Here is a 15,499-nt window from a genome sequence, read left to right as displayed (position 1 = left end):
ATGCCTTTGGCACCTTCTTGCGAAGTTTGGTGTTTCTGGGCCTAATGGTCTATGCTGCACGTTGCGTTTTAGCAAAGTAAAATAAAAATTTTAAAAATTCCAGAAGATACAATAGGGTTCCAAGCACTTCGTGCATGAAGCTTAACAAAAAATAATCATATATAAATAAATAACCAAACAAATAGTAGGTAGTTGTTTTGGGGTGCAACTATCTACTATGTAGCTGCAGTGGTTCTGAACTCAATGTACTGTATCACAAAAAGTAATAAACTACATTAAGACTACACTGAACTATATTGACATGCATCAGATTTCTTGGATTGTAGAACTGTAATCATTTTTGACTGAGCCAAAGATTATTCTGAATGAATAATTTTAGGGCCCAACAGTTGAGGTACATGACTAGTAATCAGAAGGTTGGCAGGTCAAGTCCCGTCACCATTAATACATCACCAGCCTCAATCACAATGGCACTGAGAGTACAAAAAGGGACAACAATCAGCATAACAAAACTCAGCAAAGGACGAGAGGATATATTTAATCAACAAACATGACTCAGAGAAACAAAAATTACTGTAGTCACATCTTTGGACAGGTGCAGTTAAAAAGGCTTTACTGTATGGGAGAACCCCTGGAGTTTGAAGGAGAGTACATGGAGGTGGAAGAGGTGAATGATTACATAATACGTGTAGGTGTAGGGAAAGGAGATTCCACTACAGAACTCATGGAGGAGGGAGATGGCCACTGGGGAATATTCCAGCTTCTGGAAGTGACCATGGATTCATTCTGACACAATTTTTTTTTTCCAAGGTAATGTAGCTACTGTAGCCATAAATCTCTCTCTCTCTCTCTCTCTCTCTCTCTCTCTCTCTCTCTCTCTCTCTCTCTCTCACACACACACACACACACACACACACACACACACACAATGCAAATGATCCAAATAATCTGACACCTTGACCAAAGAAGTAAAAAAGGTAATCATATACATTATTTCAGTGCTTTGGAACACTCATCCAAGCTCAGTCTCAACAGTATGGCAAAACTCCAACGTGCTGTTGGGTCTGCTCAAGCTGGCTGCTGAGCTTACCTCTGTTGATTCATGCTGGCTTGAAGAGCAAATCCTGCAGCCAGGCTGCCATATCAACTGCACAGCAGTGTTTTCCACATAGGTGTGCCAGGGTCCTGAACACAGTGCTGTTCAGCTCTGGATTGCTTTTCTCCAGCTCTAAAGTGAAAAGCAATCAGGAAAAACTGATAATAATGTTTTCTTAACTAGACTTTCAAATCAAAATAATCATCTCTGGTTTCTTGTGAAACTGGGTAGAATTCTCACGAGAACTAATAACCGTCCAGCTGAAAAATTACTTAAAGTATTTTGCTTCTGACCGATAATGCTGTGATTGATGGTCTTTATGAGCATATGTGAAAACTTGTGAGATAGTCTACTTCCTTTCTTTAAAAATGTTATGGAATAACAGCTGTTGTACTGTTATAATTGGAAAATTATTTTTATCACATATAGTCTTCAGAAAATGTTAATGTTTACAAGATAATGCTTAATGTTGTTCAATATTTTAATGTTTGCCTGCATAAAGTCATGTCGGATAGCAAAACATATAGAGAATATTGGTGATGTATTCTGTTAGGTGGGCGTGGGACGAGATTTAGGGATGAATTCCAAAACTTGGCGCTCGCACGTTCAGCGCAGTCTTATCATAGCCGCGAGACACCTGTTACCTGTTGTACCATCAGCCATCCGTCCGCAAATTTTGTCACTGAATCTCATATGAAAAATGATTCGACTGCTTCAGAGATGTCTTCGTTAACGTGATTCGACTTCCCTTCAATGAGACATCTAACCAATCGCGCAATGATTGTTTCATGGACTTTACTATTAATCTTAAATTTAATTTGTTACGCGGAATCCAAGTGCTCCCCGACTTCTTACTATAAGAACTGCTGGATACGACGCTTCCCAGGACTCTACATCGATATTAACGACTCCCAACGCAGAGGTGCGCAACTTCTGGAGTTTTATCTAGAAGAGAGCGCATTAAAATGCAGCCGGGCGTGCTGCCTCACACGAAATTGTAAGTTCGAAATTGATTCGATAAGTTTTTAAAAGGTATTGCATCTAGACTTCAGTGTAGAAAACAGTGACTGTAACCATAACTGTATTTCAAAACAGATGTAAATCAGTTGTTGTCCTTCTAGTATTTAAAAAGTAACCAACCAAGTATTGCCTTACTTTGCGAAGTTATGTATCTCGCAACTGGAAAACGGATTTTTACTTGAGTCTTGAAACTGCGTTTACGGTCCGCTTCATCTTACCAGAAACATCACGTTAGTTTGTCTGATCCCGCAGTCTCCTGTAACCTGGCTGTATATCATTTCAATACCACTCAAGACAGTGTCAACTGCTTTCATTTCCACTGCCCAACTCTGGAAAGCTGTATCTTGCGACAAAAGGGCAATGTCATCCTGTACAATGTTACTAAAGGTGGGCGATATCATTGTAAATCAGATTTAATAATGGATTAATATGTAATTCAACATAACTTTGGTCTTTCCGTTGGATATAAAATACCATCTTAATGTGTTAATGAGCTCGTCTCTCTTTTGAAATGCCAATGTTGTATTTTAGATTTGTTTAAAATATGGTAACTGGACCATTAGCTGTTTGAATCTCAGCTTGCAATACATTAAGACTAAAGTGTTCCAGGTCATTACAGGAGCTGATTTCAGGTATGCTTTGCAGGTGTGGATCCTGACCTGTTGGTGTTTGGGAAATATTTCACCTCTAATGTGCGAGTGCTGCCTCATCAGGCCTCATCTAGGCTTAATGTCTCCGAGCCCCCTACGTCTGATAAACGTCAGTTCAACTGGCCTCATGTGGCAGCTAGCGGCACTGGCCATCCTCCAGCTTGTTCCACTAGCACACATCCATCAGCCCCAGCCACCTCACATACATCCAGCCTGCCCCTCTTCACTCCCTTATTCATCTCTATCCAGCCTACCCAGGGCACCCAGGACATCCTTCCAGCCTCTCCTCTAAGGCTGAATTCCACAACCCTGAAGAGGTCCACTCAAACCATTCCTACTCGCGATATTACCAGCGCATCCCTACACCTTACTACTAGCGCTTCAACCAAAAGGACGTCCTACGCTCCACAGAGTTCTATTCAGGCCTCTTCCATCTTTCCTACACAAACAGGCTCAGTGTCCCCTCCTCAGCTCACTTCCCCTACTGCCACCACAGTTCCAGTATTCTCCAGTCTGCCCACATCAGGCTACACATCTCCGACCAAACATACTGCTCCTGCAACCACAGCGTGGGCACCCAGCACAGCCTATACTACCAGTAACGTCAAGGCTCAGACAGATTTAGCTAAGAGTACAAACCTCAACAGTAAAGTTACAACCACACTTATACCACTTGCTAGAGCTCAAGTAAACTCTACAGATGTGACTTCAGCACACACTAGACTTTTTACTTCTCAGTTAAGCTCTACATTTGCAACCTTAGCATCACACATTCCTACTACAATCAAAACTTTGGCTCAGTACATAACTACTCAGCCAATTATGCAAAGCTATACATCTACAACTACACAACCACAAAAAAAACAAAGAAGCTACACAACTACAACCTGGCCCTATACTGAGCTGACAAATACCCTATCACCAGTATCTCCTCAAACAGAAGGTGACATTACTCAGTCCCCAACAACACATGGCCTACCTCAAGTGTTTACCACAAACACAACCACTGCCACCGAGGATTCTTCTGGCTCTGTCATGCCAACGCCTTCAACCAGACCGCACTTACCTACTTCCACAAACAATAGCTTAAACATTTCACTGACACCCCGTAGCATCATGGCGGACAGCCAGCCATACCCTAATGACACAAAAGGATATATAAGCCGGAACATAACAACAGGTGACAGTACACATCCTGAAGGTGATGGAGACTCAACGCCAACATGGCATCTTGCAGCCAATACTATATTGGTAGCATTGGCAACCTGTGGAACTGTGGCTTTTGGTTGTTGTTGTTCAGTGTTAATGGCAGTGAGTTGGAGGGGGAGAAGGAGGAGGAAGGGGAGATACCAGACTACCCTAAGGGGAAAGAGAGGCTCCATGCAACTAATCAAATATGTCATTGTAAGAGAGAGTTTTCCTAAAACAGGTTCTGTTTTGTAGGGGCTTCAAACAAATGCCATCTTTGTACATCCCACCCACAACTCAGCTAAGGACAAAATTATCCTCATGTCTCATTCATAGCTTTAACAATCATACCTTTAACAACAGAAAGTTTTTTGCTTTTTTTTGACCATTAGCCTTTTAAAAAAATCCACAATCTTCCAAGTATTACTGCGGGACCAAGAAAGAACTACTATAAGGTTTGTAAACTTAATTTAGTAGTATTTTACTTTATGTCAGATGAACTCACATATGGACATATTATGTAAAATAGACTATATAAACAGACTTTTTCCACCACTCCACATCCTTAGTATGGTAACAATGTTTAGTTATCAAAATCAATTACTTTTATTCATTTGGTTTCCTACAAATATTCAGCAGCATCATTAATCACAATGGTTTGTTTTGTTGACTTATGTTAACTCAAAAATTCTAACATCCTAGAAAACCTGGATGATCATAAATGTAATTTGAATAAGGACTCTTTGGAGAATGTAATTTAAATGCTTATTATTTCCATTAAACTAAGCCTGTTCTATTAAACAATGTCCCTCACAACATCCTCTAATTAGAAAGCCTAATGTAGAAACAGGTCCACTGGACAGATTCAGATGCTTTTTGTGATTATACATTTTGAAACCAGAGCTTAGAGAGAACACTTGATGTTCACGTTAAGTAGTCTGATGGAGGCTTCCAAGCAAGACAGCCAACAAGCTCAGTTTTGTTCTTCAAAAGGCAGTTGGCCCTAAGCACTGGGAGTTGTTAAAAGACTGGTACCACCACCTGGGTTTGGATTCGTTTTTCCTCCACATACCCAAATGGAAAAAGCCGGAACTCTTCTGAAAGAGTCGGGTTACTCTTTTCCCATAACCAACTGACCAGAGCAGAACCTAATGGAGCGACTGGGTATATTTAGCAGGCTTTACTTGAAAGCACCCTTTAAGCAGGGTGTCTGTAATGGTACGGAATTTGCTTTCAAGGAGGACGATGCGTTTAAGTCCCAGAGGAGTGGACTGATTCATGTTTATGCGTCAAAAGGAGGTAACAGTTTGCCAAACTTTTTAAAAGTATAGCACAAACTGCCTTAAAATTTAATGATACGGAGGTAAAGAATCAGCAATTTGATACATCATTAGCATATAAATACAGGAAACAGACAAAGACCATCACATAATTTAAAGAAAATTGATAGCTCTAGCAGCATGTACTTCAAGAGCATGGTTTTGTGTATTTGCTGCTTAAAATGGACATGGCAGCTATTTTTACCTTTGCCGTACCAAACATTTTTACAGGAAAACATTAGAAATTTGAGTGTACATATGTGATAAGAGGGATTCTTCATGTGAACCCATGTGCATCAACCATCTCAGTAACAGTGAGAATCTTGGATCCAGAATAGGTTACAAATGGCTATAAACTGGTCTTACATCTACCTTCTTATAACTCAAAGGCAATTTCCAACTTTGTTCTCATCCAAGATTTTTCCTCAGATATTTAGCAGTTTCTTCACTGCATCCTTGTACTGTTGAATGTTGCATTCATTCTCTCCCTCATTCTTCAGCTTGGTCACTGAGTCTTTGTACTCCTCCACCTCTGGTCGCCCCAGCAACTCCTTCTGCACTCCTCCATCCTCTTCACACTTCTCAACTGCATGCATGCGTAACAATGTTTCTAGAATGTTCTTCTGCGATGGGCTGTCCTCCCAAACATACTCCTCCATGTCAGCACGTGTCTTCTCTTTCTCCCATTCCTCCATTTTCTGGAAAATAAGCAATAGGAAGGAAACATTTTGAAACCCAATAACAAGCAGCAAATGTTCGACACTAGAGAACAAAAGTTTAAGTTTTGATTTGATTATAGGAACGATCAATCACAATCTAGGCCTGTTCTGGCATTAGCCAGTTTATCTGGATGTCTTGGCTTTACATGCAAACACGATGCACATGAATGTCACCGAGATGAAGATGTTTTTGATCTCTACAGGCCTAATTTAGAGGCTCTGGTTCCAAATGCATAGTATTCCATCAGCACCCTGTCTCAAACTCCATCATACTCCACTTATACAAAAGCTCCTTTGTGTGTGCGCGTGTAACAGAGAGAGTGAGAGTTACTGTGTTGCCATATGCATGCCCCAGGGCAGATAATCCCTCTCACCAGTCCAGGTGTTCCAATCTAATAGCCATTATTATTATAGTGCCCCCCTGAACAGCCCTGCCAATATAAAGGAAAATGTAATTTCCCTAACTTTATTGAATTAAAGAATTTTGAAGTAATCTGTAACTATCATTAAGGTTTCAAAACGCACTGTTCACTGCCCCAGTCCATATTATAGAATCTAAGCTGCACAAACGCCGCATATTAAAATCATTTAAAAAATTTTGAAATCTCTCGGATATCAGAAGAACAAACTCATTACACAACTCTGCCTATTCATGCTTTGGGTATTCAGTGGAAGGCTGTATATGCCAAATGGTTAACTACTAAATCTGACTTCACTCTGTTCAGGTACTTGTCGGAAGATCGACCCACTACAAAAACATGGAGGTTCATAAGGTACTCATCCTGATTTTTTTTGCTATGTGAAAAGCAAGCAAAGTTGCACCTCCTCTTTTTAATTTAACAGGAACACCAAGAGCTGAAATACATCAGGTATGTTTCATGACAGGATTTATGGGCAAGTTTGCCATTTTCTCTGTAAAAATGTTTATATAAAAATGAATTCTGACATTCAGCCACACAAACATAATAAGTGGACATCAAGGCAAAATATATAAAAATGTAGGACATTTTTCAGTTTTCCTCTTAACCTCAAGCTTTAGACATCATTGGTATTGAGTGTTTTTAACATGCTGACACTGATTGAATTAAAAGTCCCAAATTAAAGAGGTTGTTCAATTAGTTTGTAGCTACATGATGTGATTACCCTTTCAATGTAGAGAACAAGGGTATAATTGAGAATGCAACAGGCACAGAGCCTTTAAAAGACCAGCTCACAGCCAGAGCCATTATAGCAGGGTCTTCTTGATCAGCAAAATGTTACATTATTGGAAAGTTATTTAAAAAGTCATATTTGAGACCTTGCCACGAAAAACTATATATCAGCCATTTTCCCTTTTTGTGCAATTTTAGTTTTTGGTTTTGTACAACATTTACATTAAAATGACATTAAAAGTACTAAATATTCATTTAGACTTGCCATATACTTAATTCATGTGGCCATTTAAAAATAAAACTTGCAATAATGCTTTATATTCTTCTTATTTTGTAGAATGCAGACATGCATGTAAATAGACATGCATGTTTTTTATTGCAAAAGATTAATTGCTGTTCCTATGATAAAAATTATCATTGTACTTAATTAGGTAAACATACATCAAGAGAAAATGGTGTTAACTAACTGTAGCTTAATTTGTTCCTGCAGCTCCAGCTGTTCTTTCTAAAGCAGCTTGATGCAGCAGAAGTTATGGATGGCATACTTTAGAACTTTTATGAACATCACACTTACATCAAGTATATGGTTTTATATGGTACAGTAAGTTCAGACATTTACAACCAGTAAGACCTAGTCTATCATTCTGCTATTAGTTTAAATAATGCATGAATGGATTACCTGGGAGCACTATTGGCAGGTAAATAAGGACTTAGATATAATCACTCCTTTGCTCACCAACAATCACCACCATTGTCAACTGCTGTCCCCCCTCCCTGTGCAACCCAACGTCACTCTAGCCACATCTATCCGTTCGCAGGCACTACTTTGGCGGCCATTGTACCTGCAAAGGCCAGTGGACGCATTTACACTTCCCATACAGGATGGCTGACAATGCTCGCCCATGGCCTTTCTCAGAGACAGCCTCGTCTCTACAGCAGAGCTAAGGCGCAAGTTACAAAACACTCGGGCCACATGGTCCCTTGTGAGCTTGACATACTGGGAAAATACACCTGACTGAGTCAGCCTGGGCCTATCTGGGGTAACCAGGAAACTCATGAGTAATGTCAGGGCGAGGAAAGTCAACTGAGAAACGCTTTTGTTTTATACTTGTCTGAGTCAAAGCCTTACATTTATCACATTACATTCACTATCTCCTGAATATTTCTCTTGAAGAAGGAGCATGCAGGCAGTTTGCTGGTAAATGGTAAGGTGCAAAACTGAATGAAACTGACTGAATGGACGGGCATGAGAAGCAACAGATGTTACAGCTGTCTGTGAGAAGTTCAAGAGTATCATATTCATGCTAATCCTCCCTGAAATCAGTGCCGTGTACCCTAACCTTACACTACAGTCATTTAAATCTTTCCAATTGTACTGTGCAAATGGGGTGTATCAAGTATTCCAATGTTGCAACTAATTGTATTATACATCTTTTTAACCATCACCATTTTAGACGCAGCAAGATTTGAGTAACAGTTTATAGTTGTTATTGAAACAGTAATTCTTTATACAATGGCCACTACCTGAGTAAGATAGGCTCTTTGATGGTCTGTGACAAGCCCATACATTGTGACTTGACAGCCTAAAGTCTAAGGAAAATTTATTAGGTATCCTTCTCCTGCCTCACTTTCTGCCATCATGTTGCTCACTGGTTTAAATATGTGCCAACCATGAAAAATTGTATGTTGAGTAATCAACATAAACTACTGAGAAATGACCAGCTGTGAAATCACAAATCACAAGTAATTATCCTGTTCATTAATACAAACACAAGATGTTCAATTTATATAGATCCTCACATTAACCACAAAAGTGTTCATCGATGTATTTACTCAAAAAAAAATTATATTAACAGGCTAAAATGTTTTCATTGCACCACATTTTCAAGCAAGATCTCCTGCATACATACACGCAGGGGCACGCGCACGCACAGGCACACACACACACACGCACAGGCATGCGCACACACAGGCACACAAGTGCACACCTCAAAACTATCACTCATTCCCTTTCTCTCCCAGCTCTGGGGGCCCCCCTCAGCGCAGAGCCCAGGACACAAACACTGTCAGAAGGACCCCCGCTGACATGGGTGGGGAGTACAATGAAAACTCTGAAATATTTATGCCTCAGATGAAAGGCAGAGGGTGAACCCTTGTGTGTTCAGAAGCACACACACTCTTAAATGTATATTCAACCCTTCCGCTGGCAGCTTTGAAGGCTCTGGTATCTGCCTAGAAAGGCAGCTCCTCAGTTGTCCACAACCACAACCAGACCAGGTGCAATCGTTTGAACAGACATATAGACCGTGACCTTTTTAAACACACAAACTTCATATACAACTCATAGAACATGCTCATTCAAGCATAAAAGTGAAAAGGCTTACCCAGGATTCATGGTACAGAACAGTGAGCAGGTACAAGGCGTAGTCATAATTCTGCTGTCTCAGTGGACAACTGATGTGAAAGGAACAGAGAAATGTTAAAGGTTTTTGCTTAAAAAGAAAAAGAAGAAACAAAAAATAGTTTTTGTGGTAGTTTTGTACACAGTCAAGTGGTTATGGGAAAAGAAATCATGATTATTTATGTATTTAGGATTATGCCTATCAAAAGATACAGTCACTCACTGTTAAGTTTTTAACCCCAAGGACGTTATGATTTTAGATCACCCAATGTTGGATGTTACATTATCCAATGTCAACTCATCTCAACCCTAGTGTTGGCATGACATGGTATTAAATACACTTTTCATTCCTGAATATCTTAGTAAAAATGTTTATTAAAAAAAGTATTGAGCAAAAGCATCTTTTAAAAGAGCAATGGGTAAAAATATTTCTGGAAACAGATAAAAACCAAAAAGCAAGGGAGTAGGGGCTACCTTTCTGTGGTGATTGTAAGTGTGTCTGACTCTTTGTTGTAACGCTCTCCACTCAGTTTAATCATCTTCTTCCTTGCATGGTCATCCAGATTCAAACTGGACAGCTTCACCTAAAGACACAGAAATGTTTTTTTTTTTTTTGGGTTTTAAGATTTAACAGTCGTACACACAATGACTGCACCTGCTAACATATCATGGATAAATGTAAAAAGAAAGGGAAAAAAAAAAAACATTAATACAAACCAATATGTACTGCATAACAACTATGTATAAGATGCCACTGCAAGAACAAGTTATGGGGAAAAACAAACAAACAAACATACCCAATAAGGGGCAGGTGGGGGTGGATGGAGAGAGGGAAAAGAAAAGAAAAAAAAAAATCAGAAAGAAAAAAAAAGTGTGTGGCGTTTCATTCTGGGAAAATCGTGTAAATGACATATGTGGGGGGTCTCATATTCTCAACATCGGTTACGAGGCATTAATTCACTGGCATGAAGATTACTAAAGAAGCCTTAAAGAACCATAATGTTTCATCTATGGGTAGCTTCTCTGATGCACGTTCTTTAAAATTAAGATGATCGATGGTAAAAATCGAAGTGGGAGTGGTTGACAGGAAAAAATTATGGGCCAAACAAACAAAACAAACAAAAGAGCACATTCCAGGAAATGACATCATAACCAATTTAAAAAGAAATGCCTGGGTGCTGTTGCTGGAAAGGCTTTCTATTCCTGAAATAACAGTTCCTGACATTAAGTTGGAACAGTTTTAGCTATAGCCAGATAGCTTGCAATCCATGTGTGGCCAACACAACTATCATTAATTTAAATTCATGTTAGTCAGTGTATATGCCAACAAGATTGAACAGGAATGAAAAAAATGTTATTTGGTAAAAATAACAATAATCGAGGTGGACAGATTTCTCCTCATCTAAATGGACATAACCAGTGTTACTCATAAGAGTAGCTAGCTAGTCCATCTGCTAACTGAATAGTGTTGATGGACTAAACAAATCTCTCTTGATCATCGTGTCAGTTGTGCAAAAATGTTGGCACTGACAATATATTCAAACTTCAACAAAAATGTCAGGTTTCCAGAGTAGAAATATTAAAACATCATGGTAATAAACCATTTAAAAAATGTCTTAGTTGCCTCAGTTGACTGAGTAAACTTCTCTTCTGATGATGTACAAGATGACAAATGATGTTTGCCCAGCTATCTTCTCAGGGTGCAGTGAACCCGTGAGAATATTTTCTTCAAACATAACTCATGTATGGAAACGAACTTGTGCCACAATCTCTTAACAAATGAGATCAAAATGTAGCTTGTCATCTTCACTAGGCAGTTTTCACATGTACAACTGGTAATTGGGCGACTGAGCCTAACTGTGTTAGTCATAGGATTTTCAGTTCCGCAAATTTGAATGGGCCAACATTAAAGATACAAAAGATTTAAGACCGCACCATTTCAATGCCTTAAATTTGTAAAATGTAATTTCAGACAAATTAAGGCTTTTTACATACCCGCGGGCAACCTGCCTATTGTGACAAATTCTGAATGTATCAGAATCATGTATACTGTACATTCGGAATTTGTCACAAAACTCCTGAATGTATCAGAATCAGGCCTGTACATTGATGTAAAAGGAAAAAGATTGTTAAGTTGTTTTTGTATTTCAGCATAGTTCTGTTTTTGGAGTGCAGAGCAGCACTCTTGCAAAAAGAGGTGCTCAGCCCCGTTTTTCCTTGTCCATCCCTGGATTAGACATTTCAATATAGTGACTCACAGTCAGTGTAATGATTCTAGCTTTTGGGTTCCTCAGTGAAGGTCCAGCAGAGACAAAGTCTTTACTTTGCACCTGTATGGGGAAATGTTCTTCACACTTAGCATCAGAGTCCAGAGCATTTGGCCACTCCGTACAGAATGCTGCATAAGAGAGAGAGAACAAAGGGGAAGAGTATACGAAAATGGCCTTTTCTGTGCTTTGCACAAACAATATTATTAAAAATAATTCAAAATTATAAAGATCATTGTTGCCAAAAGAATGAAGGACAAAACAACTATAATAAACATACGTTTCAGAGCTTCACAGTGTTTCTTGATGGAAACTGGGGTTAAGTGTAGGAAGTTTGGAATCTGCAAGACATTGATGATCATGTTACTATCTGAATCTGAAAGTAATATATGTTCACTATTGTGTTATCATCTGATTTTAACGAAACTTAGAGCAAGAAGATACACTATGATGCAAGCTCGACAGTCTTTCTTGAAGAAAGCAGGATTCACTGAATTAAACCATTTAATCTTAGTTGAAAACAGATACCAGCTGTTTAATTCAACTTTGGCTTTAGCCAAAGGTGAGCTTGCTGACAGCACAGTAAAACACTGACACACTGGAACAAGATTTTCAAAGTCTTTAATTCTAAAGCCAAACTATTTAGTAAATGCTATAAATAGCCTTAGCTAACTTTTAAACTTCAGTTTTAACTCCCAAGTGAGTTACAGATATTTTGGGGTTAATATCTCACAAAAAGTTACTGTTCTATTGAAAGATTAGAATATACACTGTATATACATTTTTAAATAATTTCCCTCAAGTGCTAAGTATCTATATGATTTCATTCCATAAACTGTGAGAGCAATGCCAATGTTTGTGACATTCTCATTTCAGAGAAACAAAGACTAAGAACAAAGTCTATTATTGAGACTTTCCCAACACACTGCAAACAACCTCTGAAAGACAGCTCTGCTACCTAACCTGAGCATGACTGGGTCCAGGCAGTTCCTCACAGAGAGCCTCTGGCTCTGCAGGGGTTTGTGTTTGTTTCAGATTTAATGAAAATAGTTATTACTGCAGTGTCCCACAATCAAAACACACACAACAATTATTTGCTAAATAAGACACTAGATCTGTGATGCATCCTGTCCCTAGGCACTATTTTTACTGTGGGAATAATGAGAAACCATTAACATACATGGTAGTGCTGAGCCAGAGCAACAAAATGATATTAACCAGATATTTATGCAAGTGCTTATACCATATAAGACTTTATTGGACATTGCCACTCTCACCTTTATCAGTTCAAGGTTGCCCTTTTTCTCAGGTGGCACCCCTCTTTTAACTGGGTAGCCCATACGCACTGGCAACGGAACCGCATTTTGTTTAAAAGACTTCGCAGTAGGATATACTGCAGTCCAGTCCTGGTCCACTGACATTCGCTCTGTCCGTGGTTCTCCCGCCTGGATGAGACAGGGATGTCTTACTCTAATAGTGCATGCTAATAATTCCACATATTCTGAAACACAATCTATCTGTATTATGACTACTAAACCACGATTTAAAATAAAAGCGGTAATCGGTACTTACCTCCCTTCTTGGCCTCCTTGGTCCCTGGCTGCTTCTCTCCGGTAAAGCTGCAACTGAAACATAGGGGGAAAAACTGCGGAAAAAACTCTGGTTGAACAGACAAACAGGTCTACCAGCACTATAATATCGTGCTTACTGATGATAACAACAGTCCGTAATCATCCAGTGAGCCAGTGTTAGATTAAATTCACATTACACCATAATCCCTTGTGAAACGGTATTGCTAGCTAAGATAACTATCTATGTCTATTAAGTACTTCGTTCTGTTTTGCTATTCAGTTGAAACGTATTTGCAGTGCACATATTACAACAGACACTATATAAAATCAGCATTACATCATGAATTTCGTTCGCTAGTCAGTTAGCTATTCCTGCCTTTCTGAGATTGCTAGCAGGCTAATTCCAGCTGCTAAAGGTATGACTCTTTGGCACTTCAGACCTAGCTAGCTAGCGTTAGCTAATTAGAGGTATAAGCAAAGACCAGTCGTAATATAATCAGCGTTAAAGTACTCACCTTGCTTCTCAACACCTTTTATTTTCGAGAGTCCTCCGGAGAATGCAGTTCTTTTGTTAAGCGTGTAAATTATGTTAACATTGCACTTTATTTTACTTAAAGGTGACAACGCAAAGCAAAATGTGGAAGCCGCCATGATTAGAATTTCCCCGAACGTAACGTTGACGTAGATGTCACGCGGATCATGGCTTATTTGCATGATGTTCAATTCTTTATTATCAGGGAACCTTTTCTATGAATAGTTCATGTCAAGGATTTTCGTATCAGATACGCTGGTTGCACTTGCCGTAATAAAAAGAGAAATTAAACTGCTAGGTTATTGCCTTTTTCTCTGATCCGCAATTAGCTAAACTTTGGGATTTTGCCAGCTTCCCAGAACTGAACTATATTCATGATGCTCTACGCGGTCATTTATATATGGGCTTTATAATTACGTAACGCAATTATAATAAATATAATAATAATTCATTATGTCTTTTTAACATGTTTGAAAAATTGTTATTGATCTGTCTAGGTGACTTCATAATCAGCAGAACTCAGTAGGAGTAGAGTTTTCTTTTTATCAGCAGAATAACAAAAATGTGGAACCTGGTTGCCCTGGTATAGTCACCATAACGTTAGAAGTTGACTAACGAACAATGTCTTTAGGGTAGTGTACAGCCCAAACTATGCCAGTAATGAAACAAACAAACAAAAAAATTCTATATAAAAAAGAACTGCGACACTTCACACACATAAAAATACCAAAGTAGAATAAAACTGTGCGTCTTCAAAGTTTCAGCCAGTGCCTTTCTCTCAATCTCGGATGCGGCACGTTTCATTTAATCAGCCCAGATGAAACGTCCTGACTAAAATCGTCCGTGACGTGCATCAGGTGGGTACAGCGTGCGCGCAATAACCTCTACACGTTTGGCTACTACCAGCATAAATTGTGGCGCTCGCCTCGCGAGGTCAAACATACTTAGGGGAGTACAGCAAACCATACTGATCTCTCAGTTGTGCTCAATGAGAGCGTGCGACTGTTTCTCAATGGTGCTGAAGAGCGGTCGCGCATCACTGCCTTCAGATATATGGACCAGCGTGACATTTCACGGTAAATATAAGTTTCCCTAAATGTTATAGCTCAGTTTTCACTGATGATTAACATCATATAAAGGATCTTGGGGATATATGCCACAGGATGGCCGTCAGGGGGAACGTTCTTTTAAACTAATATTTAACATTATATATTTTCGTTTAAAATTATTAGTTTTTCTTTCTGTAACGAAAACATTTCGCAAGTTATTTATGCGACTATTCTTAATTATATTAATAGCTGGAATTTTAAACATCTTGGTTATTTATGCATTGATGTGGATTAAAGACAACCGTTCATCGTCAAGATAAACCGGCCACGTATCTTCTAGGGATGATGATTTTAAAACAGAGGTAGTCGTTTTTCATTGCACCATTTATTATTTAAAGCTCATATTACATGTTTGTAAGGGTAATATATATATGAAGATATCTCAGTTTTCCTTACACTGAGTAGCACTGGGTCCTAACCATGGAGTACAAAGAAAGTTTAGGCCTGCAGTCTATACAGTACTGTGCAGTTTACTA

At 39.0% G+C, this 15,499-nt stretch overlaps 2 protein-coding genes across 3 annotated transcripts; one reads left to right on the top strand and one right to left on the bottom strand.

Moving 5' to 3' along the window:
* Positions 1–1,766: 1,766 nt before the first annotated feature.
* On the top strand, positions 1,767–4,351 carry LOC113583562 (mucin-17). Its single transcript, XM_027019953.2, has 3 exons — positions 1,767–2,093; positions 2,369–2,503; positions 2,762–4,351. The coding sequence occupies exons 1-3, from the start codon at positions 1,850–1,852 to the stop codon at positions 4,207–4,209; spliced, it is 1,827 nt and encodes a 608-aa protein (XP_026875754.2). The 5' UTR covers positions 1,767–1,849; the 3' UTR covers positions 4,210–4,351.
* Positions 4,352–4,419: 68 nt separating this feature from the next.
* Positions 4,420–14,045, bottom strand: mrps35 (mitochondrial ribosomal protein S35). Of its 2 annotated transcripts, none has more exons than XM_027019971.2 (8): positions 13,898–14,045; positions 13,384–13,436; positions 13,089–13,256; positions 12,092–12,152; positions 11,803–11,942; positions 10,019–10,128; positions 9,528–9,597; positions 4,420–5,971 (listed from the first exon to the last, which is right to left on the bottom strand). In XM_027019971.2, exons 1-8 carry the CDS (start codon positions 14,031–14,033, stop codon positions 5,699–5,701), a joined length of 1,011 nt encoding a protein of 336 aa, XP_026875772.2. In that variant the 5' UTR covers positions 14,034–14,045; the 3' UTR covers positions 4,420–5,698. The 2 variants fall into 2 exon arrangements, with proteins under 2 accessions (XP_026875772.2, XP_035379636.1); XM_035523743.1 differs by having other exon boundaries at positions 13,384–13,430.
* Positions 14,046–15,499: the final 1,454 nt, after the last annotated feature.

The sequence above is a fragment of the Electrophorus electricus genome, chromosome 2, assembly GCF_013358815.1.
Source record: "Electrophorus electricus isolate fEleEle1 chromosome 2, fEleEle1.pri, whole genome shotgun sequence".
In the NCBI taxonomy this organism is placed as follows: Eukaryota; Metazoa; Chordata; class Actinopteri; order Gymnotiformes; family Gymnotidae; genus Electrophorus; species Electrophorus electricus.
The sequence above is the reverse complement of the archived record's forward strand: the minus strand, read 5'-3'. Positions and strand labels throughout refer to the sequence as shown.